This window comes from Musa acuminata, chromosome BXJ3-11 (assembly GCF_036884655.1).
Source record: "Musa acuminata AAA Group cultivar baxijiao chromosome BXJ3-11, Cavendish_Baxijiao_AAA, whole genome shotgun sequence".
In the NCBI taxonomy this organism is placed as follows: domain Eukaryota; kingdom Viridiplantae; phylum Streptophyta; class Magnoliopsida; order Zingiberales; family Musaceae; genus Musa; species Musa acuminata.
In genome coordinates, this window is record NC_088359.1 from 2,287,220 (window position 1) to 2,310,436 (window position 23,217).

The 23,217-nt window shown below is 42.0% G+C and overlaps 3 protein-coding genes and 1 long non-coding RNA gene across 5 annotated transcripts; 1 reads left to right on the top strand and 3 right to left on the bottom strand.

Annotated features, from left to right (window-relative positions):
* The first annotated feature begins 871 nt into the window (after window positions 1–871).
* On the top strand, window positions 872–5,116 carry LOC103970291 (uncharacterized). Its single transcript, XM_009384011.3, has 5 exons — window positions 872–1,162; window positions 3,247–3,508; window positions 3,609–3,808; window positions 3,916–4,103; window positions 4,565–5,116. The coding sequence occupies exons 1-5, from the start codon at window positions 1,071–1,073 to the stop codon at window positions 4,849–4,851; spliced, it is 1,029 nt and encodes a 342-aa protein (XP_009382286.2). The 5' UTR covers window positions 872–1,070; the 3' UTR covers window positions 4,852–5,116.
* Window positions 5,117–5,826: 710 nt separating this feature from the next.
* Window positions 5,827–15,865, bottom strand: LOC135652085 (cell division control protein 2 homolog). Of its 2 annotated transcripts, XM_065172747.1 has the most exons (9): window positions 15,615–15,865; window positions 15,394–15,449; window positions 15,122–15,306; window positions 13,412–13,532; window positions 12,648–12,821; window positions 11,475–11,638; window positions 11,292–11,379; window positions 10,865–10,918; window positions 5,827–6,283 (listed from the first exon to the last, which is right to left on the bottom strand). In XM_065172747.1, the coding sequence occupies exons 2-9, from the start codon at window positions 15,400–15,402 to the stop codon at window positions 6,194–6,196; spliced, it is 885 nt and encodes a 294-aa protein (XP_065028819.1). In that variant the 5' UTR covers window positions 15,403–15,449; window positions 15,615–15,865; the 3' UTR covers window positions 5,827–6,193. The 2 variants fall into 2 exon arrangements, with proteins under 2 accessions (XP_065028819.1, XP_065028821.1); XM_065172749.1 differs by lacking the exon at window positions 10,865–10,918.
* Window positions 15,866–17,636: 1,771 nt separating this feature from the next.
* On the bottom strand, window positions 17,637–18,581 carry LOC135652935 (dehydration-responsive element-binding protein 1G-like). The gene has a single exon (XM_065174290.1). It carries the CDS (start codon window positions 18,464–18,466, stop codon window positions 17,816–17,818), a length of 651 nt encoding a protein of 216 aa, XP_065030362.1. The 5' UTR covers window positions 18,467–18,581; the 3' UTR covers window positions 17,637–17,815.
* Window positions 18,582–20,151: 1,570 nt separating this feature from the next.
* Window positions 20,152–21,733, bottom strand: LOC135652936 (uncharacterized). The gene is made up of 2 exons (XR_010502264.1): window positions 21,450–21,733; window positions 20,152–20,418 (listed from the first exon to the last, which is right to left on the bottom strand). It is a non-coding gene; the product is annotated as an uncharacterized LOC135652936 (long non-coding RNA).
* Between the last annotated feature and the right edge of the window lie 1,484 nt (window positions 21,734–23,217).

The window sequence follows — 23,217 nt, forward strand, 5'->3', positions numbered from 1 at the left end:
TGGATTGGATAAGAAGGACAGTAATGATCGACAATGACCTTTAATTATACGACAAAAAATCACTATGATTTGAAGCATTTAACAATGTGAATTATGATGCATCTAAATATGTTGTTTATAATATAATTATGAATTTCTATTGAGCTTAAATTGCAACTCAGTTGAGTCTAATTTTTAATAAAAAGGTAAATATAAAAAGGTCGATTCGATCAAATATTAGGAAGGGACCGGAGCCAGGGAACAAGACGACTCACCTCACGCCGGCGATGGGACCCAACGAGGTGGCCCACATCTACCGAGGCACGCATGCCGAACCGGGCTTTGGACACCGGCCGAACGTGGCATCGCGGCCCGCTGGCCAATCCACAGAATCCATCCGTGGGTCCCGCCTGGGCGAACCGGCGCCGAAGACCCGGAGTGGTTCACCACGTAATTTGTCCCCAATTCATGGGCTGAATTCCTAAAACGTCGCCGTCGTCTTTAAAATACTCCTCTGGTCTGTCGCGAGATGTACCGAGTGTTTACCCGATCATGCGCCACTCGTGTGGGCCCGTAGTAGTCCACAAATCAATAAGCAGGTAGGAAGAGGGGTGTTTACGGAAACGTAAGACAAGCATCGTCCAAAGATTATTAATACTAAGGTCAGAAATAAAAATACTCCCCACGCGTTCGCTCGTGGTCTTCCAACGGGTTAAAAAAAATCCTCTATTACCACGCGTGGATCGGTCACCCACTTCCCTACCCTATTCCGAAAACACGTAAATTGTGGGACCCAACTTGGGATGCACGCGTCGTGTTTTGGGTTTACGAAACTAGTGACGATAGGCATCGTCCGTCAACTTGCAGCGACGAACAATAAAGGGCGAAACAAGAGGCCGGGAGGAGGAGAGCAATCCCAGGCCTCTTCGTTGCTCCCAAATCTTTCCTTTTTGCCCCTTTCTCACCCGAACAGCGCGTTCGAGAGGGGATCTAATGATTCGATAAGAGTTCTCCTTCGCCAAATTATGATTCTTACTTCGTCCGTCGCGTAGCAATCGGTCACATCTGTTTTTAGCGTTCCGAGTTCATTAATGGATCGCTGTTGGCTTTTGGTGATCTTCTTATTTGGGTGTATCTTTGGAGCTACTGATGCCAGCGAGGGCGACGCCGATCCGCTCTATAGGTATGTTTGTTTCTATATGGAAAACGGTCCGACGAGCATATAATTTGCCTGTCGCATTTGTGAGGTTACCGTCTGATTTGTTCCACCTTTTGGGAAATTGGAAACGAAAGGTTCTTTTTTTGGATCAAATAGTTGGATGTTATGGCTTTTGTCATTGTTTTAAAAGACATTTAGCTTCGGTTCTGCTGGGTTCTCTTGGTATCTGTTAATAGTTAGCTTCTTTCACCCTAGAATATGACCATAATAGAGGTAAAGTGGTTAACGTTGCTTGATGAGTCCCCAATCAACTGTAGGTCAGTCTTTGGTTGGATCTTGGATCTCCTGGAAAGATGAATGACTTCAGAAACAAATTCAACCTAAATTTAGGAGATGTCAGGTTCTGTGAAGTGTTGCTATTCCTGCTAAGTTTTGGCAGCATCAAAGATAATTTCAAGAGGATCATCTCTCTGAAAGTGGTCCTACAGGAGAATAACTTCATTACTCCATTTACAACTTTCTAGCTTCTTTTTCTGGGTTTCTTATGGTGTAGAAAAATTTGGCCAAGCAACATTTGGTTCATTGGTGGCAGCATAGGGTTCAAAGTTAATGCCTTCTTGTCTTTTATGACAAGAAATTGTTATCATGCATGATATAGCTCTGTGTTGGTTGGCTTCATGTTACTCCAAGATTTTGTAGAAGCTTAACAAGAGATATACTTAATTTGCTGAACATGACCTCATACCTTTCTTAATGCACATTTGAGCGAGGTTACTCTGCTGTTGTCATTATTATTTGCAGATGCAATACTTGGATTCCATAATCAGGTGACCTAAGTTAGCATTGACAATTATACTGTGCATGCAGACATTCCTCACTCATTTGTCAGTATAAAAAGGATATACAAGGAATAAAAAGTTACATATTGCTTTATGTGCCTTATAGTATTAGCTCGAAAAGAAGATTGCTTAACAAACTACAATTAAAGAAATCTGCAGATTGAGTGGCTAAAATCGGAGTAGGTAAAACGGATAAGATTACTGGCAGATTGAGCGGATCATAAGATTCTATAATGATTAAAGAAGAATAAATTCCCAACAGACAACTTTTTGGTAACAATTGATTTAAGCAAATGTATGATATGTCAACCATGGTGCATCTTTGGAAAATCGGTTGACCTTTGAAAGCCATAGCTAAACAACATAAACCAAGCAGGAATAGCGACATTGGTAAGGCACCAATAAGGTTGAAAGCATATCCTGAAACTGTGTTCCAGCTAATTCTATGGAAAGCCATTCTGAAATTGTGTTCCAGCTAATTCTACGGAGAGCCACCGCCATGCGTAATTGTTGTTGGGTGTATGAATCACAGTGAAAATGACCCTTTAAAAGTCTCTTGTGCATGTTGTTACTCGTCATCATTTAACAGTTGCTTGGTCGCCGAGAAAGTGAGTAGCTTGTTCCTGGAGGGACAGAAACTTATTTTTTGTCACGAAACCACCTTGCGGTTGCTGATGGAACCTTTTAATTAGGTTATTTTTATTGTAGCTGTTATTGATTATTGTGCCAGCTTACGCATTTCATGCTGACATGATGCCAGCAATAATACCCTTCTCCCATTGTAAAATTAAGGTTGTCAACAATGCACCAACTGAGATCAGCAGGAAGCTCCATATTAACTTTAAGTTAACGAGGCAACCAATCGATGCTGAATTAAACAGGTCCAAGCCAGGCAGGTCCCCTGTCATCGTAGCCGTTTTTTCCCTTGTACTAGTTTGCTGGTTGCATGCTTTATGCTTTGCAGCTTTCATCAATTCGTAAATGAATCGCATAGATATACCAGTAGCAAGGAAATCCTTCAAGGCACATCAATGTCTATAAATTTTATCAAGTCTTTGATCGTTTTATGTCTTCCACATGGTTTCATATATAAAAATATAAAAGCAGCCAAGGTAAATGTAGAAAGAACTTGGACTAGATCGTGTATCTCTGAGATTTTAGTTCTTGGGAAACCTTTTCTAATATCAACTTCTGATTAAGCAAATAAGAATAGTGTGCTAATAAATTAAAATTCTTATTTTATAACCGTTTGATGTTTTTTTTTTGTAGAGTATGTATTGAACAATGTGAAAAAATGGGGTCTGTTGGAGACATCTCAATCCAGCACTGCCAGTTTTTATCTGATGGTGTGCTTGCTGACAGTCCATGGTATATGCAAGAGCCACTATATGTTCAATGGAAACAGTGGAATTGTAGGAGCGACTGCCAATACTTTTGTATGATGCAACAGGAAAAAGAAAGGGAAGCACTTGGTCTCAGACCTGTTAAGTATTATGGTAAATGGCCCTTTAAGCGTTCATCTGTTCTTCAGGTACGTCATTCTGTTAACACTAAATAGAGTACCATATCATTTACTTTGTGGTAATGATTCCTTTGTGTGTGACCCTTTGATAATGCTGTTTTTTTGTCAGGAACCTGTTTCTGCTGTCCTCTCTGCATTAACACTTGTGGTGCAATTTAACGGATGGTTATCTTTTTTCCTCTTATCATATTATAAGTTGCCGCTTAGGCCCCATAGTGGGAGGACATATTATGAATACACTTGCTTGTGGCATATATATGGGCTGTTATCAATGAACGCCTGGTTCTGGGGTGCTATATATCATACTCGGTACGTGTGATTTTTTTTCTTTCTTTGGCCTTTGTCTTGAATCAAACAGAAAAGATCCCCTTTTCATCATTTTGTTGTTGACTGCTCTTGGTTGATATCTTCTACAGATGTTTTGATTTGACGGAGAAGTTGGATCATTCGTCATCTGTGGCTTTAATTGGGTTCGCCCTTATTCTTGCTGTACTACGAACTTTTAATGTGAAGACTGAAGCTTCAAGGGTCATGATTGGAGCTCCTTTGTTGGCCTTTCTGACAACACATATCCTGTATCTCAACTTCTATAAACTGGACCATGGTGAGTGCTCTTCTCTCACTAGATCTTCCTTAATAGTCAGAACACTACACCTGTAGATGCATGGAGAGGAAGAGTCTGTATGTCTTATTAATGGTGGCTATATTTTTAGAGACAGCCGAGTAATTCGATGTAATACAGCCAGTATTAAGTGTTTCCTGAAACACTTGGTTTTTGATAGATCTTCTGTTTCAAATTGGGAGGCAAACTCTTTCTTCTCTTCCCTTCTCTTATTTGGTAGCTATAGATGACTTCTTGAGAGCTCTTCCTAAGCCGAGATCACACTTTTCTAAAAGGGACATGAGCTTTAAATAGTAGCATAATCATAAACTGAGATCTCAGATGCAGCAGAGACTTCTAGCTTTGGATAGACGTCTGGTAGATGGCTTATTGATAATAAATTTATTGAGTGGGAATAAGATGTCTATAAACAGTAGTGTGAAATTGGTACTTCTATTCTGCAGAGCTTAACATGAAAGTTTGTGTCGCCATGGGCATCGGTCAAGTGCTCCTCTGGTCTGTCTGGGCTGGGGTGACTCGGCACCCTTCGCGCTTCAAGATATGGGCGGTCGTCATTGGTGGTGCCATGGCCATATTTCTGGAGTTATACGACTTTCCACCTTACAAAGGTTATGTCGATTCCCATGCATTGTGGCATGCCACCAACATACCTCTTGCATATCTCTGGTGGAGCTTCGTCTATGAAGATGTCGAGTTTCGAACATCAGCCATCATGAAGAAAGCTAGGTAAAGGAGCAGTACAAACAAAAAACCCAGTTCTCTTTCTTGACTTATTGAGCTGTAAATCTACTTTAATTTTTTTCTCTTTATCTATCTGTTAATAGTTGAAGAATGTCACCCTCCACCCTCTCCTCGTTTTTCAGTTTGCATTCTTACTCTTTTCTGAGTTGATATCTGAGGAATTCCTTACAGAAACTCATGTGACATTGCACTGTATTTGCTGAAAAGCATTCTTCCTCTTCTCGAGTTGATATTTGAGGAATTCCTTTTGGAAACTCGTGGCATTGTACTTGTATTTGCCTTTTTCCGAAGGCAACATAGTCGGTTTTGTGCCACCAGTTTTGTGGTGTTTGTGATGCACCTTTTGGAGCTTTGCCAGCAGCAGCAGCAGCATCCGACCATGTCGAAGCAGCCATGCACTGCTGAACTACTTGGTTTTGCTGCATCGTTAATGCATCAACGGAGTGGGTCATTTCAATTCTCGTGCTTTGAGGTCATTTTTGCACTATATTTCTAGCCAAGTAGCAGCCAAAACATGAGTTTGTATACAGGTCCAATCCATCGTCCACGTATTATATGTCCGACATATGGTATATTCCGTATATGTTGTTCTCAACGGGAATTAGATGGAGAGGGCTATATATATATATATATATATATATATATATATATATATATATATATATATATATATATATCTCGAACCGAATCTAATCATTTGGTTTTTGGATTCATCACACGAGATGAAGACACGGATTGAACCGAATCGAACCATTTGGTTTTGGGATTCATCACACGAGATGAAGATGCGGACATTGCGATTCTTCAATGTGAAGCCCCGACGGCTACGCAGAGGCTTATCCACGCTTGGAAAAAAAGATTCACTGCTTTGATGCTTGAGATTGATTCAAAGATTATCTAAGACTGCATCGAGTGAGGACAATTATACTCCATCATATAAGTTTAGATTTTGTGGCATAATAACTTGAAACAAACATTCTTGCAAGCTAAACACGAAAGTGAAAATGTCAATCATACACACGAGACTACACGCTATCTGAAGCGGTAAAGCTACAGACCCAACTATTGGTTCCAAATAAAGAAGATAGAGAAGAAATATCTCACACATAAAAAACAAAAAACAAAAGTGGCAGCGTACTGTTGTATCGGCTTAACTTACACATGGTACTTAGGAAGAACGCCTCCTTTTGCGCCAAACAAAGCCATGTCAAGCAGTGGTTTCTGATGAGAACGAAGCAAGAGCACCATATGGCAATTAATCTAGAGGGCAATCGCGATAGAGGTAGCAGAGACACAAGCAGATGGTTCGCCATGAATCGTGGTGAGAATAGTCAGGGCATCAATCCGAGATCCTTGAAATAGTCATGATCCAGAGCCTGTCGAGCCGTGATTCTTTTGCTCGGGTCCAAGTGGAGCATTTTCTGAGAGCCAAAATGGTAATTAGATTCATTAGAGATTGGCCATATTAGCTGTGAAACAAATGCGAATCTCTCCTACAGAAACAAAGCATCTATGCTGATGATTACAGTTGTGACATGATTTAGCAGCTAAAGAATTCTGGTCTCAGAATCTCGAAACTAGATATAACAGCAAACTAGCTCCAGAATCAGAGAAAGCGGTTGAACTAGGTAAATCTGATTGCATATGCTTAATGCCATCGTTTATTAGAATCAACATAGTGTCACGGACGATCATCGCTCAGCTGCAACACCTTTGTCGACGGACCGTTCGTCGTTTTTGTTTGCTTGTACATATATTTGGCAACGTGTTTTGCATTGTTTTTATGTTTTTGCTTGAAAACTATGAGCAGAAATAGTTGGCAGGGCTAGAGACCGACCGCTCACCAGAATGGACAAAACTACCCCAGAATGGTGCAATTTTCGTGTGTCATGGCCTATTTTCTACAGACTACAGTGAGGTGCGAAACATCAGCCATCTCAGCACCCTAGAACCACCCAGGTGGCACAAGGTTAGATGGAGTTTTAGGATTAGTCTTGAGCGTTGACTGGATTCACAAGTTCGCACATAAAGATTATGGGGGCTTACCAATGCGCCCGACACCCAATGAACAGTTGTTTGTGGACTTGCGACTGTTCGTTTGCCTTTCAAATTCCTTGTTTTCTCCTTCCTCTCTTTTCTCTATTACACACCAAGTGTTTGCTGAATTGCTCGTAAAGCTGCCCTCTTTGTGAGACATCGGGACTTGTCCGTCGCTCGTTTTCTAAACTAATCAATTTGTTCTTTTAGAGGTCCTTCAGGACTTGAGCGAGGTTGCAACTAGGCTGACCCTTTGCGGATGGATAACGCAAAGGTTCCTCATAACTTAGGCAATTCCAGCTAAGTCTGACATTTTGGTATTAGAGCAAGCAAACAATTCGAGCAAATTGCGAAAGTTCGCGATCTCGCCATGGCGAAGCACCATGAGGAATCAAGCAAGATGAGACAAGTCAAAAGATTGCCCCAAGCAGTCGCAGGTGGGCTACAAGTGCAAACTCGCTCTTAAGCTGTTGGAGTCGCTCAAGAGGAGCATGACAACAAAAATGGCGAGCGAGAAGTTGACTATTCTCCATGTGCGGAGGAAGCACAACTCAAAGCACCAACCGAAAAGAAAAGCCATAATGAGAGGCTTATAACTGTAGAAACCTGCCTTGATGTCCTTGAAGCGAATCTAAAGAAATCCTACCAAGGCCAACGAAGGCTTCTTGGAGTAGAGAACTCACAAGGGAGGTAGAATCTCTCGTGTCCAAGATTACGTTGCTCACGAGGGCTTTTAATGCGGGAGAGAACATCACCCTCGTTGCTCCGTCATAACCAACGCTCCGACTACATTCTACACTCTCATGAATCAATTATTCAAGGAGTATCCGAACAAGTTTGTGATCATCTACTTGGATGATATCGTTGTCTACATCCAAATGCTCGAAGAGTATGTCAAACAACTTCGAACAATTTTTAAGATTCACAGAAAGAGCTCTTTGTTCATGAAAAGAGAGAAGTGCTACTTTGCCCAAACGGAGATTTTACTCTTAGGCCATCGAGTCGACGGAGGATCCATTCAGATGGTCAGATCGAAGGTGCAGGCTGTAGCGAAGTGGCAAACACCAAAGAAGGTACCGAAGCTAAGATCCTTGATTTCGTCAACTATTATCGACGCTTCATAGTTGGGTACTCAAAATGCACAGCTCCACTAATGGAGTTGTTGAAGGAGCAGCCTTGGTGATGGTCAAACAAATGTGACGTAACATTCCAAGACATAAAGGTTGCTGTGTTAGAAGAACCAATACTCAAATTTTCAGACTATTGGGAGCCTTTTAAAAGTCGACACAAATGCTTCGAACTTCACTATTGGAGTACTTATGCAGGAGGGTCACCTGGTGGCCTGTGAGAGCTGCAAGCTCAACAAGAACAAGTGACGGTATCTGGTGCACAAGAAGGAGATGACAACGATGGTCCACTGTCTACGAGTATAATGACACTACATTCTCGAAACGTGATTTGTGCTAAGAACAAACAATATCACATTAAGTTACTTTTAAACTCAAAAGATTTCCCCAAAGCAAGCACGATGACAAGACTTCTCGGCTGAATTTGATATAGCAATGGAGTACAAGCCTGGAAGAGCAAATGTCATGGTCGATGCATTGAATAGGAAAGTGGAGATGGTGAATGTTGTGCGATTGGAAGGCAAAAGCCAAGCAAGTCAATTGCAATCCAACTTCCTTTCAGGACCAGGGATGGACTGTACAATGATCCCCAAGCAGTAACCATGATGCAACTGATTAAAGAAGGCAAGGCACAATAATTTTGAGTCCAAGAGGGACTCGTCTACACTAAAGAGAATAGAATTTATGTTCCCCGAGCGAACAATTTGAGGCGTAAACTCTTAAAAGAGTGTCACGGTTACCTTCGGGAAAAACAACTGAGTATTCACCGAACATTAGCCCTCGTGGAAAGGGCCTTTGATTGGCCGAAGATGGGGACTAATATGGAAGAATATATTCGGACGTTCCTTACTTGCCAACAAGATAAGGTAAAGTAAAGGAAGCCAATGGGACTTTTGGAGTCATTGTCCGTACCAGAAAAATCGTGGGAGAGCATTTTTTTGGACTTTATATCAAGCTTGCCAGTGGTAAGGGGACTTGGATCGATACTCATGATGGTCAATCGATTTTCAAAGTATACAACATTCATTACTACACCTTTACATTACTCAACAGAGGAGGTGGCCAAGTTGATAAAAAAGAATGTAGTGAAGTATTTATTATGGGGTTTTGCACAATGTCATCAGCGAATGAGATGCACAATTCTTGAGATGATTTTGGACCGAGCTATTCAAGTTGCTGGGATCCAAGTTATACTTCTCCACAAGCCTCCACCCTCAAACGAATGATCAAACTGAAAAAAAAATTTCGCTCTTTGAGCAATATCTTTAGCATTACGTGAGTGTCAACCAACGGTGACTAGGTGAAGTTATTAGACATAACCCAATTCTCCTATAACTTTCAATAGAGCTCTACATCTAAGAACCCCTTCGATATCATTATTGGGCAACAACCGTCAACTTCTCACACCTTTGTGATCAATTATATCGTAACTCATCAGCATATCACTTTGTAAAGGAATGACACCAAAATGTAGATATTGTCTGGGCTTTATTAGAGAAGACGACCAAAAAGATGAAGTAGGCAAATCTAGGGAGGCAACCACAGAAATTCAAAGTCAACAACTTGATGCTGGTGAAACTCCAACTAGCATCACTCCAATTCTTTAGGCATAAAGTGCACAAGGGATTGGTGCATAAGTATGAAGGATCCTTCCCAATTATTAGCAAGGTAGGCAATATCTCTTAAGTTGCAACCACCGACATAACTCAAAATTCACAATGTCTTTCACGCAAGCAACTTGAAAGCCAACCACTCAGATACACAAGATGCTTTCTGAAATGTTTCAACTCAGCTAAAACCCCTACCAAAGCCTCCAACGAAAAACAAATAGAAACCATTTTAGTGGATCGCAAGACGAAGCTACCGAATGGGGCAGAGTAGATCGAATACTTGGTGAAGTGGCAAAAGCTTCCTCGGATAAAAGCCAATTGGGAGCCTGAAGATGCCCTGCAACATGAAGTAGTCATCAAAGCCTACCAACAAGCATTGACAACTGCATTAATAGTTTAAATGGTGGAGAATGTCACGGACGATCGTCACTCACTCGCAACACCTTTTGTCAAAGGATCGTTTGTCACTTTTGTTTGCTTATATATATGTTTGGTAGTGTGTTTTGCCTTGTTTTTCTCTGTTTTTGCTTTAAAACTGTGAGCATAAACAATTTGTAGGCCTGTAGAGTGACCACTCATCAAAATGGACAAAACTACCCTAAAATGGCCTAGTTTTTGCATGACATGGCCTATTTTCTACAGGTCGTAGTACGATGTGAAACGTTAGCCATCTTAGCATCTTAGAACCACTCGGGTGGCACAGGACTATGTGGGGGTTTGAGACCGTGTTGGGTATTGATTGGATTTCAAGTTCACACGTAAGCTTACGAGGACTTGCCAACACGCCCGACACCCGGGGAGCAATTGTTTGTGGACTTGCGATTATTTGTTTGCCTTCTAAAGTTCTTGTTTTCTCCTTCCTCTCTTTTCTCTCTTACACGCTAAGTGTTTGCTGAGTTGTTTGTATAGTTACTCTCTTTGCGAGACATCGAAACTTGTCTGCTATCTGTTTTCTAAACTAATCAATTTGCTCTTTTACAAGTCCTTTGGAACCTGAGCGAGGTTGCAACTAGACTGACTCTTTACGGACGAATAACATAATGGTACCTCACGACTTCAACAATTCCAGCTAAGTCTATGCCAGTAGAGTGCAAAATGTTGCATATGACCAGTAGCACTTTACTAAATGTTACAATGTCCGATTGTTCAAATTAGCATTATCAAATATTTGAAATACCAAAGCAAGAGATCTTTGAAATATGCGTATATCAAAACTGGAAGAACTTACCGATAGAAGATCAATTCCTGCAGCTTCAAGATTTGGGACTACTGTTGTTAGATCCTACACAACAGAAATCCAGTAAGCTATATTAGCATTGACGTATGCCACGAAGGCAAATCCAAAAATATTAGCTCTCATATGCTTAGGATTGCAATACTAGATTAGCATCAAGGAGTTGATCCCATGCCTAGGCAAGGTATGAAGAGGGAAAGGGGTGGGAGAGAGTCCTTTATCAGATACTGCAAGTATCTTAATGACACAGGAGTCCTTTGTCATACTTGAATAACTTCCTTCTCTCATTTATCCTAACAACTGGGTTCTCAAATATGATATAGGCATTCATAAATTCCCTAACAAATGACTTTATTCATTCAGCCTTACCAAGAAAAAGATTTTGACATGTGAAAGCAGATATAATGTTCTTTATTCATACCTTGGGAAGCCACTTGGGGAAAGCAGATTTGAAGTCAGGTAAGGAAGTAACTCCAGGCCAAATTTCTTCATTTGGAGTACCCAAGATTCTATGAGAATAAATAGCTTTTACATAAATTAGATACAAAGTATCATTATCAAATACAAGAAAAGCATGTTTCGGCATACATTAAACAACAAAAACCTGAATATCTTAAATAATTCATCAATCTCAGAGTCTCCAGGAAACAGGGGTCGCTGATTCGCCATTTCAGCAAAAATACAGCCCACTGACCACACATCAACAGGTGTTGAGTAATTTCTGGACCCGAGGAGGATTTCTGGTGCTCTATACCAAAGTGTTACCACCTGAAGGATTTAGAGAAAAGTACAGATGAGATTTATGAGATTTTGGAAGTCTTTAGTTCAAGGGTTAAATTTCTTGCAAGTATTGTTCTCAGGCATATAGCCTGAGACACACAAGCATGATCTGGACTCTGGAGACCTTATCAGAGGCATTGGGCAACTTGCACTAGTCCATATTTAACATTTGTTGGTTGTAACCTAAGACTTAAATCCTCTTAATTTAACTAAGGATATTTCTTTAATATAGTTCAATTGCAGCAAAAGATCCATGGTCGACCCTAAATAGTTGAAAGTTTCCAGCTTATTGTTCTTGTTGTTGACATGTTGTTGTTTGGTTTTAACCTAAGGTCTGAACCTGCCTGATCTTAAACAGAACAGCTTTTATGATAAAAGCTGGTTGAGCTTTTATAAAAATGGTCGACACCGACGTATTAAACACTTTTTATTGGTATATCATGGTTATTTTCTTCCATGCCAGTATGAGCATGGCACATTGTCATGTTGAGGAAATGAGGTTGTTGGCAGTACCATAAACCATATTTAGTCTACAAATTATCTGATATGGTATAACCATCTACAGAAAAAGTTAATGGAGAACCTAACTCCATAAGAAAGCAGTCAAATCAGGCATTACCACATAAAACAGAAATAGCAAATGGCTTTGAAGCGATGGTAACAGTCACTATGCTGAAAGATAAATTTGATCTAAAACAGCATTTTATTATTTTTTCGAGAAAGATATAAGATAACTTCAGGAGGTCAAGCCTTGTGACAACAAAAATGTTACTTCTTTCTGACCTGTTGACTAGGATTTGACTCACAGAAACAGCCTCTCCATTTGCAGGGAGAAGGCTGTATACTCCTCTAACCTGCACTAGGAGGAGCCTTGTACCCTGGGTTCACCTTTTTATATAAGAGAGCTTCAGACATTTGTGATCAACATCAATAACTTATCTACACTAAGCATGAGTATAAATTTAAGGCTGACTATGGAATTATAATAATGCAAGACCTCGTGTGTGAAAGTTCGGACAGGAATGCCAAAAGCTCTAGCGAGCCCAAAGTCTGCAAGCTTCAACGCATTTGTACGCCGATCAATTAATAGATTTTGAGGCTTCAGATCTCGATGAAGGACCCTATGTGAATGACAATAGGCAATGCCACGAAGTATCTGAAACAGATATGTCTGCAGGTGCAAAAAGAGAGTAAGACATAAGCTTCCAAGATATGGATATCATAAACCCAGAACACAATTCTATACCCATCTCTATCATTATGAGCATGTATACACTGTAACAGAAAAAAAAAAAAAACCACCACTTGCATCACAAACAGGGCTTTTTTGCAATTTCACTTAGAAGCATTGACAGTTTTTATAAGAATACCATAATTTTGAAGAATATAAGCCTCAAACAAACAAATCACCTAGGTGCTGGAATCATTGTAAATCATGGATCTTTAAACAAAACTAAAGAAGTTGTTTTCTGAATAAAAGATATTTATTTACAAGTCATACATGGTGTTGAGTAAGTATTGCATTATTACTTTAGAAGAAAATTTCTGAAAAACTGATGAATTGACCAGATCATCAGATTCTGCAATAAAACAAGACAAATCCCCTGACTTTTTTTCTGCAAAACTACCTTCAGCTAACTTTCATGAAGAAGTTTTCTCTACACTTAATGTACATGGTGAGAGCTATATGAAAGCATAGTACTCTTACAATGAATAATGTAGGATATATTAAGATAGGCTCTACAGGAAAAAGGTGCTCACTTTAATTAAACGAGGATCTTTAGCAAGTTCTGGGCAAGAATCCATATGCTTCTTCAAGTCCAAGTCCAGATACTCAAAAACTAAATAAATTCGTTTCTCACTGTGGACTACATCCTGCAACCTGTTGTGCCAATAGAATGATATTAAAATCACCAAAATCTTGAGTTTTTGAATTTCATGGCAGGAACAATTATGAACACAGGTTTTGTCTTGTCATGATGGCAAGAAAGAAAAAGCAACATAAGATCAAGAAGAAAATAATCTGAAAAATCACATCTATCAAAAATGCATAGGTAGATCTTCAACATTTGATATAATCCAGAGTTATATGTCACGTAAGGTAGCTTACAACATCATATAAAGTTATAGACATTTTTCACATCCAAGAAAACTACAGGACAGTGTTGTGGCAAAGTCATATTAGGTTGAGACTTGTAAGGAGAAAATGTTACTAGAGTAGGAATTTTAAGACTTTGTAGCTGCTGCTCCAAATGGTTAGTTTGTATAACTGAGTTCAGAGGTAGATGCCAACACAGAACTTTCAGACAAATGCAACACTCACATACACATGATTAAAAATAGACAATGCATCTCCTTGTTCGACAAAAAAGCTATGCTAATCTATGACCAGATATCATATATTGTAGCAGTCAGAACTGTCAATTTAGGAAGCCCAAACATCAATATCAGCTTCTATTTTTGAGCTTATGGATTGGTAGTTGGTACATGGTTTGTGGGATTGATCAATCCCACCAATATACAGCTATCTGAATTTAGACACTAGGACTACATGAAATTGGCCAATCTCAACACTCCAGGCAGTGTCAACCATCAATCCAGGCAGTGTCAGCTATCTGAATTCTGCTTTGTATGGATCCTAAATCTTCTAGCCACTCCTAAAACTGGTCCTAATCTTGCATATATCACGTTACTGTGTGGATATGAGAGCTTTATCTTCAAGATCAGCCAAGAGAAATCGAAGATATCAAATTAGATGTGTGCATCTAAGAAAAGTAAAATTAGATGTCAGCTTAACAACTCTTCCATCCCAAAGTAATTTTATTTGAATAAGTTCAACCAGAGACCTCCGAAAATATGCTTTTATTTTCACTTTTAATCATCCATACAGATGACAGAGAACTCACAGTACTCCAAAACCTCCGACTAAAACATACTAGCTTACATTCTCAATAAGGACCGAAGAACCACAGCCAACTCCTAATAGTAGTCGTACTTATACAAGAATCATAAAAGAATTTCCTTTAAAATAAATCCAGATTTCAGAACAGAAGACCACAGCTATCCCCCCTTTACTATGTGAATTCTTCTTAAAAATGAACGAGATCAGGAAATGTTGTTTGCATATTCATTAAAGTAGGTGCAGAAACAAAATTGCAACATTATAAGCATTTCAATCGCGTAAATGTGTATAGTAGTCAGTAAATTCCCCCCAGTTCATGTATTTTTCTGGCAACATCTCCATAGACTAATGCATACTGATAATATTCCAGCACTTCTGAGGAGCTAAGCAAGGGATGATGATAACGAGGAAACCTTGAGAACTAGGGTGGATTCATGAAACGTCAAGTTCTAGACGAGTTAATTCTTTTCAAGGTACATTAAGTTTCAAATGGAAGCATTGACACAAAAAAAGTAAAGTTAACCGAGATTATGACATAGCTGAAGAAGGGAGAGTCGGAATGGAGTTACCTAACAATGTTACTGTGCTGCATTTCCTTCAGGAGAGATATCTCTCGGATGGCGGTGCTCGGAACCCCCTCATCCTCTTGCTCCAGCCGGATCTTCTTCAGAGCTATTGTCTCGTTGGTGAGACGATCCCGAGCCTTGTACACAACCCCGTAAGTCCCCTCCCCAATTTTCTCCACCTTCTCATACTGCAACCAAAAACCCTCCTTTTACAACTTGAGAGAATGATAAAAACTACAAAAGCGTTCATTTGCGAGGAGCGCAGCAGCACTCACCTGGTCCATTAGATCCTCGAAGACCACGGCACGCGCCCGCAGAGGCCAATCACGACCTAGAAATCAAGAAACAAAAGCAAAAGAAAGGATTTTCAACAAGCAAAACAACACTCCGTTGCAAATCGATTTTGATTGGTACAAGGGACCGCATTTGGAGCAAAGCCCTAGCGGTATCCGCACTCCAAAAGCAGGAATAATAAGAATCAGATAGAAGGGGGTACCGAAAGGGGATGGATGATGGGAGAGGTGCGACTGGATTCAGGAGCCGTACGCAAGAGGAAGAGGGGGCGGAGTAGAGAGATTGAAAGAGAGAGAAGAGAGAAGAGGCGGGAGAGGCGGGCGGGAGCTGCCTCGCTTTCTTCTCTCTTCTTGCTTTGGCAGCGTAGGCGTGGCCGCTGTCGGCTTTTGGCCAGAGAATTTGGGGGTCGGAGAGGGGGGCGGAGATCCGGTCTTCGGAGTCAAGGCAGGAAACAGCTACTACTTCTGCTTCCAATTTACCCTGGGTTTTACGGTAATTGTGGGAATCAATCATCTCAAACTGTACCTTTGCTTGTGATTGGTGATAGCAGAGAAGATCTTGTGGGGGCATGTCCGGTTCCAATCAATAGGCAAGAGACGACCGTGGGTAAGATCTCAACAAATCAGAAGAGGACCGCTTAGCTCACTCCGGCGCGGGAAACGTGCTTATGTGGCCTCTAAAGGGCAATGAATATGTTTGACCGCATCTTTGACTTAATAAGGTCACGTGTAATACACGTGTTTAGCAAAATAATACTAATAGATACGCGAGCAATTTCGACCTCTCGTGCTGTGTCTTATTCTTCAAATAAGTTACTGTTTTTTCTTCTAAATTATGTGGTTCACGAGAATCAACTTTGAATATACTACATATGTTGCATATTTTTCCCCAATAAAAATTAAGATGAACATATATTATGATAAGGGTAAAAATGGCAATCAGTCTCAGGACAATGTCAGTTGCTCCAAATGACGTCACGCACCTCGGAATTAATCAGAACGCTGATCGAGGCACATTAATATCCTGCAAAAGCCAAGTTCAACACGCTACACCATCGCTACTGTTAGGAGTACCAGCTTGCCCCCTGCAAGCGGGCAGCTCAGGAAGCAGAATGCTCCAATATAAATACCCTCTCGTTCATTAGAAGGGGGGGAGCGGGACACACTTCAAAACACTTCTTCTCTTGAAACCCCCTCCACATCTTCCTCTAACTTGATCGTCGGAGGGGTCGGGTCGAGCACCCCGACTTGACCTTTGTGCAGGTGCGAAGCCGAAGGTCCCCGTCGATCCCGCAGGCTGAGACGACCACATCGTCCCGATCGGACACCGCCCCCGACCTCCTCAACGGGCTCGAGGAGCGCCCCCAGGGAGATCCCCGCCTTCCGGACCCGAACCGAGCCGCGACGGCCCCGAGGCCACGACTTAAACAGATGCCCCCCGCATCATATTGTTACTCGTAATTTAATGTGAATCATTCGAACATTCATTTCTCAATAAATTTTCCTTTATACACACACATATATAAAGGAACACACATCGATGAGTTTGGGGCCCGAGTGTGAGGCACGTGACGCGTGACATTTTGTCGTGTTACAAAGCATTTCTGGTTTTTCTAGATACTTATATCCCACGTGGCATCGAGACACGAAATGGACAGCGCTTCCTCTAGAGTAGGTCAGGAAAACCAATCCAAACCGGAGTTTTCGCACCACGGGCTCCTTGGAAGGTTTCCACAAGTCGAGTTCAATGTATCTCATTTCCGCGGGACCCATGAAAACCCAGAAGCCGCGTCAGTGGATTGTTCCGTACTCAAAAGATTCCGCCGAAGAACCTTCCGAGGAACCCTCTCGCCAACCTTCCTTGAATAGGTGAGACCTCTCAGACCATATCTGCGGAAGCAGCCGACATGGACATTCCAGAATCTTTGTTGAGATAAGGATATTGACTAAATGAGGCGCTCATTCTACAGCACGGATCCCGCGATGGACGGTGGGTCCTTTTAAAGCGTGATCGTGGGGCCGCTTTCCTCGCCAATGAAGCGCTGCCATCTCACCTACTTTTCCTTGAACGTTATCTCAATAGACACGACCAATAGTTTCCGCATCCCTTATCGCCGAAGAATGTAGAAGTAGGATTTGCTTCTTTTCAGCAAGAAGCGATAATAATATTTCACTTCTAATGAATCCCCCAAGACAGCTCTAACCATATATTGCTTCTTGACAACTATACTCAACTCTGGCCTTGTCTCCCTCCCTCCTTTATTCGAAAGACTTCTTTGGTATATGTTGATTCTATTTTGTTTATGTAGTTGTTTTCCTAACGTAAACGAGGCAGTGAATTGGCCACCAATTCCGGCGAAGCAGCAATTTTTGCCTATGCTGTACAGGATGCTTCCCTCCGGTCTCAGATGGAATAGCTCCACAAAGACACGTTGCCGTCGCTCTCGTCGTCGTCATCGTTCGTCGGCAGCGGCGGTGGCGGATCGATCAACAACCCCTCCGCCATGTCCAGGTACCCTTGCATTCCGAAGTTGAGACCGTCTTCCACTAAGAATGGATCACAGGCTTCCGCCGACGCCCCCGCGGTCTCGGACGACGTTGTATTCTGGTCCTGCATTGGCTCGGGAGCGTCCGGGTCAGGGTGCGGCAGGAAGGTCTCGGCCGCGAGGGCCGCCGCCCTGCGGATGTCGGCGGGACTGGACGACTCCGGCACGGGGAGCCGCAACGGGGAGTCGGCGAAGTTGAGGCAGGCGGAGCGGCCGCGCAGGGCCATGGCGGCCACGTCGTGAGCGCGGGCGGCCATCTCGGCGGTGGGGAAGGTGCCCAGCCAGATCCTCGACTTCTTGTTGGGCTCCCGGACCTCGCACACCCACTTGTCCCCGTTGCGCCGCCGGACGCCCTTGTACACGGGGTGCCGCGTCTCCCGGAACTTGGTGCGCCCGGCTCGCCGCTTGGGCGGCGCCGACGACACCGTCGCGTACGACATATCCTCGTCCGACGCCGCCGACCTCCGGGCCAACGACGAATTCGTCGAGTCGCTGCTAAAGTTCTCCATTCCCAGTCGGCTGTCTTCTTCTTCTGTCTGCTGCTGCTGATGCGGGTGCTGTGGTACGTGTGGTGGCGAGCCTGGACAGGGTCAGTGATGTGTTTGACCGACGAGTGGGAAAGGCGTTGGAAGGAGGGGTGGTATAAATGGCTTGGGGGTGGGGGGTGGCGGGAAGGGGTCGCTGTCGAACACGGCACACGGAACGCCAGGTTGGGCGAGAGAGAGTACAAATGGGATGCGGAGGACCCAGCTGGAGTCAGACCGGGTCTTCTCCTTTGAGTTTGTTCTGGACTCTCCTCCCTCTACTCTTTTTGCTAGTATGACTTGGCTGCGTCCTCAGTCTCCGTTTGCTCTGTGAAAACCAAAGGCACAGAAAACCTAATTTTGGGTCATCCGAACATTCTTTTCTGACCGTTCTGCATGAAAAGATTGAACCAAAATTGACCTTCACCAGTTCAAATTGGGGGGTAAATTATGGTGGTAGGATTACCGGTGGATTTCTTAGAATCAGATGCGGGTCGGTGCTCATCCGCAGTACAAAACCAGAAACCGGTCCCCGGTTCAGCCTTATCTAAAGCCGAAGGATTAGCGGTACGTTCCCCATCACAGGCCCTCGATGCATAAAGGAAACTGGCACGTTCCGTTATCCTTTTTATTCGAGTGCATCATCAGCTGGTCCGTCGTGGCCGCTCTCGCAGGAGAGTGGCGCCGGCCCACGAGAGTGCACGAATCTCTTCGACATGCTTCTGATCCAGCCGTGTGATGACGAAAAAATGAGGTGGCAACTAGATATTTTACCTGTGCAAACAAGCCGGGATCAGTCAAGTGGCGTGAGAGCCACGCGGCCCAGACTCAGCGCATAGAACAGGAGCGGGTACGTACTTTAAGATTCACGTTACGAGCTGAGCCACGCATATCGAACCGATCATTAAGTTTGTTTGGAACGACGGTGCGTGCTCCATAAGCCCACCTTTCGTGGCTGGTCGAAACTCCAAACGCAATCCCATCACACGTGCGCACACGCACATGCGAGTTTTAAGAACTAGTCAAAAGAGAACTGGTTAAGATCATACAACATAGTCATATAATGTTAAAATTAAGAACTCGTTCTAAAGAAGATAAAATTTAAAAATAAAAAAAAATTATCTAAAAATATTAGTTTGATGATCATATCAATAACTTATAAAACTTTTGAGTCCTACATTGATTGAGGAGTATGTGAACTAAGGACTCAAGTCCGTGAGGTCTCTCTTATCCTCAAAAACGTTTTTGAAGTTCACATGCTCCGAAAGGATAAAATCAAATCATGCGGGTACACCTTTTGTTCAGAAGGGACAATTCTTTACGAGCCTACAGGTGGCACTAATGACCGATCGATCACATCATGATCCCTTATCACTTAGCAAAAATAAAACAAAAAAACTTATTTACACATGCTTTTCCATAAAGTTTATTCGAAATTTTAACATCCTTAACAAAACACAATAAATTAAGAGTTGCTGAAATGAAGAATGACCAATTAACTGGCAAATAGGTCCATAGAAAATTGATAAATGATAAACAAAATCAAAACATAAAGAGAAGGCATTTACACTAACATAATCTGCATCTTTTCCACTCCATATTCTTGATGAAGATTTTTGACCCTTTTTATCTTTTGGGACATAGACATGAACTGCACAACAAGTTTGGGCTTTTCAATACTAAATTCAAACTTAAATGAGTCCATACACAACTCAATTCAACTAGTTAAGCAAATCTTCCATAAATGAAAAAACATCTGGACTCATGCTGCTTCCTGGGCTCAATCAGATCATCAAAATTTCTGGGCTAAAGATTATCCATAACACTACTTCAGTAATAAATTACAAAGGAAAATTAATAATTCAACCACTTTTTGCCACTTTAGAATAAAAAAAACCTGTTCAAATAATGGCCAGTTAATTCTCCACAAAATAGACCTGTACAAAACATATAAGAACTCACAATTCCACACACTTACCTATTGATGAAGTTCATAAAGATCATAAAATACTAACCCTATTCTAATATGAATGACTGCTTGATCTACTACAGAGCAAACGACACAGGATATCCAACAAGCTGCTCAACACTATTTAAATATATAAATTATCATACAAATAAAATAATCTTGAAGAGCACCAAAAGAAGTGTAACATACAATGATCATAATGGTTAAAGCATATGCAAATCAAGAAAGAAAAAAACACAAGAGTCATTTTAATTTACATATCTAAATGATTACTAGCTCGTGAAGAAAAATGATTCATAACTTAGGGCTTTCACCAAGTACATTAGAAAGGGAGATTAAACAGATGCTCATCAAGATCTGAAGTAAGGTAGCTATTATCCTGTTTTTAAAATTGAAATTATTCCTATGGTTTCACTACAAAATATAGAAACAAGATTCCCTCTTTTAGCCCCCCAAGCTTTAATTCTCTTCTCCTGAACAGAATCTTATAATAACCAGTGTGTTTTCAGTAGGACAAAAGGGTCGATTCCCTGCTTTTGATGCTTTATTGGTCCAAACATAAAACATAATTCAGTTTAATTTATATATCCTGGTTATTCAAATTACTTGTGATCACAATATATTGGTAGCCTCCTCGATTCCCTCATCCTCAATAATACAATAGAAAGTGAGTGCAATTATTACTCTAAGATAAAAATTTAAAGCTCAAATTCTTTTTTCCAGCTTTCCTTCCTCGACTAATAAAGGACAAATGCATGATAAATCAGACCTTATATTAATGCTCACCAAACATTAAGCAACAATCATGAGTCATATCGTCAATCTGAACAATGTGCAAACCAAATAGGCTTGACACTTGCCAATTGGGCCAGCTTGCGCAAACCAGTAGCATCGTTATCCAAAAACCCTAATGTGGAAACCGTAGTTTGCGGGATCAAACCCAGCAATCGAAAGGAGGGCGAAGATGGAAAAAGAGGGAGGGGAAGCGCAAAGAAGCACCTGCGGGTGACCCTTGCTCGCCACGCCGTCGCTCGACTATCAAAAGGCACGCGGCGGGCGGGAGACGACCACCATCGTCAATCGCCCGATTCTTCCGTCCCCCGGCGGTTAGAATCCTTACGAGGAGGAGGGTTGAGATACCGATACCCTCGGTTTGTTTGGCCTTGGAGACTAACAAGAAGATGGTAGAGCTTAATCGAGTGAAGCTTTAAGGGCTGGATTATGATCAGATTTATAAGAGCCCATCTTTGTATGATGAAACACCGATTCAATTCCAATGATCACAGCCTCAGAGATATTTCTACATCATCAAGTTAGTTAACATGTGAGTTTTGATCTGTTAGGATTTTGGTTGAGGTTGTTATGCTTCATCAAAATATTTCATGAAAAAATAATTCATTTTAATCCCAAATATCTTTAAAGTTTGTTACTGCTACTCGAACTCATGACTTGTTGGATAGGGGTCCCTTAGAAATGCCCCATCAGGTCCGTTCGTTAAATCATCCAAGAGTTATGATGATCAGGAAATCAAACGTGGGAGAAATCTCGGTATGGGTGTGCATGGTTGTTGTCTGTATAGGCGCGCATTGAAGAGAGGGATCAGTAAGTCTCAGGTGGGGCTACTGTTGACCGTGGCACGTAGGGGAGAGGTGGGGCTAACATTGACCGCGGCCTGTAGAGAAAGCTTGGCGGTGTACAGAGAGAGAGAGAGAGAGAGAGGGAGGAGAAGACACGGTGGTGGGACCGGCGTCGACGGCCATGGCCAATTCGCCGAAGCATTTATTCAAACGTACGAGTGAAGAACAGCGTCTTCCTTTTCCAATGCCCGACCAGCCCACCAACACCTGCTGCTTTTAGTTGGTGCATTGCGGCGCCGACGCCCAACGACTGTAGCGTATGGATCCCCTCATGGGGGGTTTCATCTGCCCCACCACCTCCCTCCTCCACGAAGTGGATTCTTCGCCACCACATCCTTCCGCCTCCTCTCTGCTTCGCGGAACCTGCAGCCTTCTTATCGAGCATGCACGTTTTATTCGTCGGAGTAGGCGTTGCCATCAGATTTGGTTTCTTGGCCCACACCAAATCTAAGGGAGATCGTTGGAGCGGCTGCTTCGTACACGTACACCCTCTTTGTTTAAGGATGAATCCTCATCGTTGGAACGTCTCTATCCGTAGCTTACGGCGACGAATGTTCCAAAGGCAGTTCTACGTGTATGTATCCATCGTCGCACAAGCTACAATAAGGACTAAGAGAATGGAAGTTGACTATGAGGAAGAACAGATTAAATGCCTGCATGCAACATATATATACATATATATTTCATTACTGCCTCTTCTACCACCAACTGTAGCTTTCCACCCTCACATCGCCACCCATCAAATGCTGGCGTTGAGCATTCGCAAAATGCTTTCGTTCCTCCTCCACCTGCATGAATGCATCTCATCCATCCCATCTACGAAATATCGGATGGTTAATTTAGAGAAGATCGATGCTTTGTGGATTGTTAATGAGGAAATTGTTAGTGGTGAAAACAACACCATCGTTGGCCATAAACCTAATGATAGGAAGCGAATTATAAACACACTTCTCTTTATCATGGTTTGCTTCTTATACTTAATGACGAAAACGATGGAGGTATCATCGGTTTCGTCATCATATCTTTAAGTTTTATTGATCGATTAACTATGACCTTTTGCTGCATGAAACTTTCGTTGATCGACGATTAAAGATATCTCAGAAAAATTAGTCTTGCGTCGAGTAGTGTGG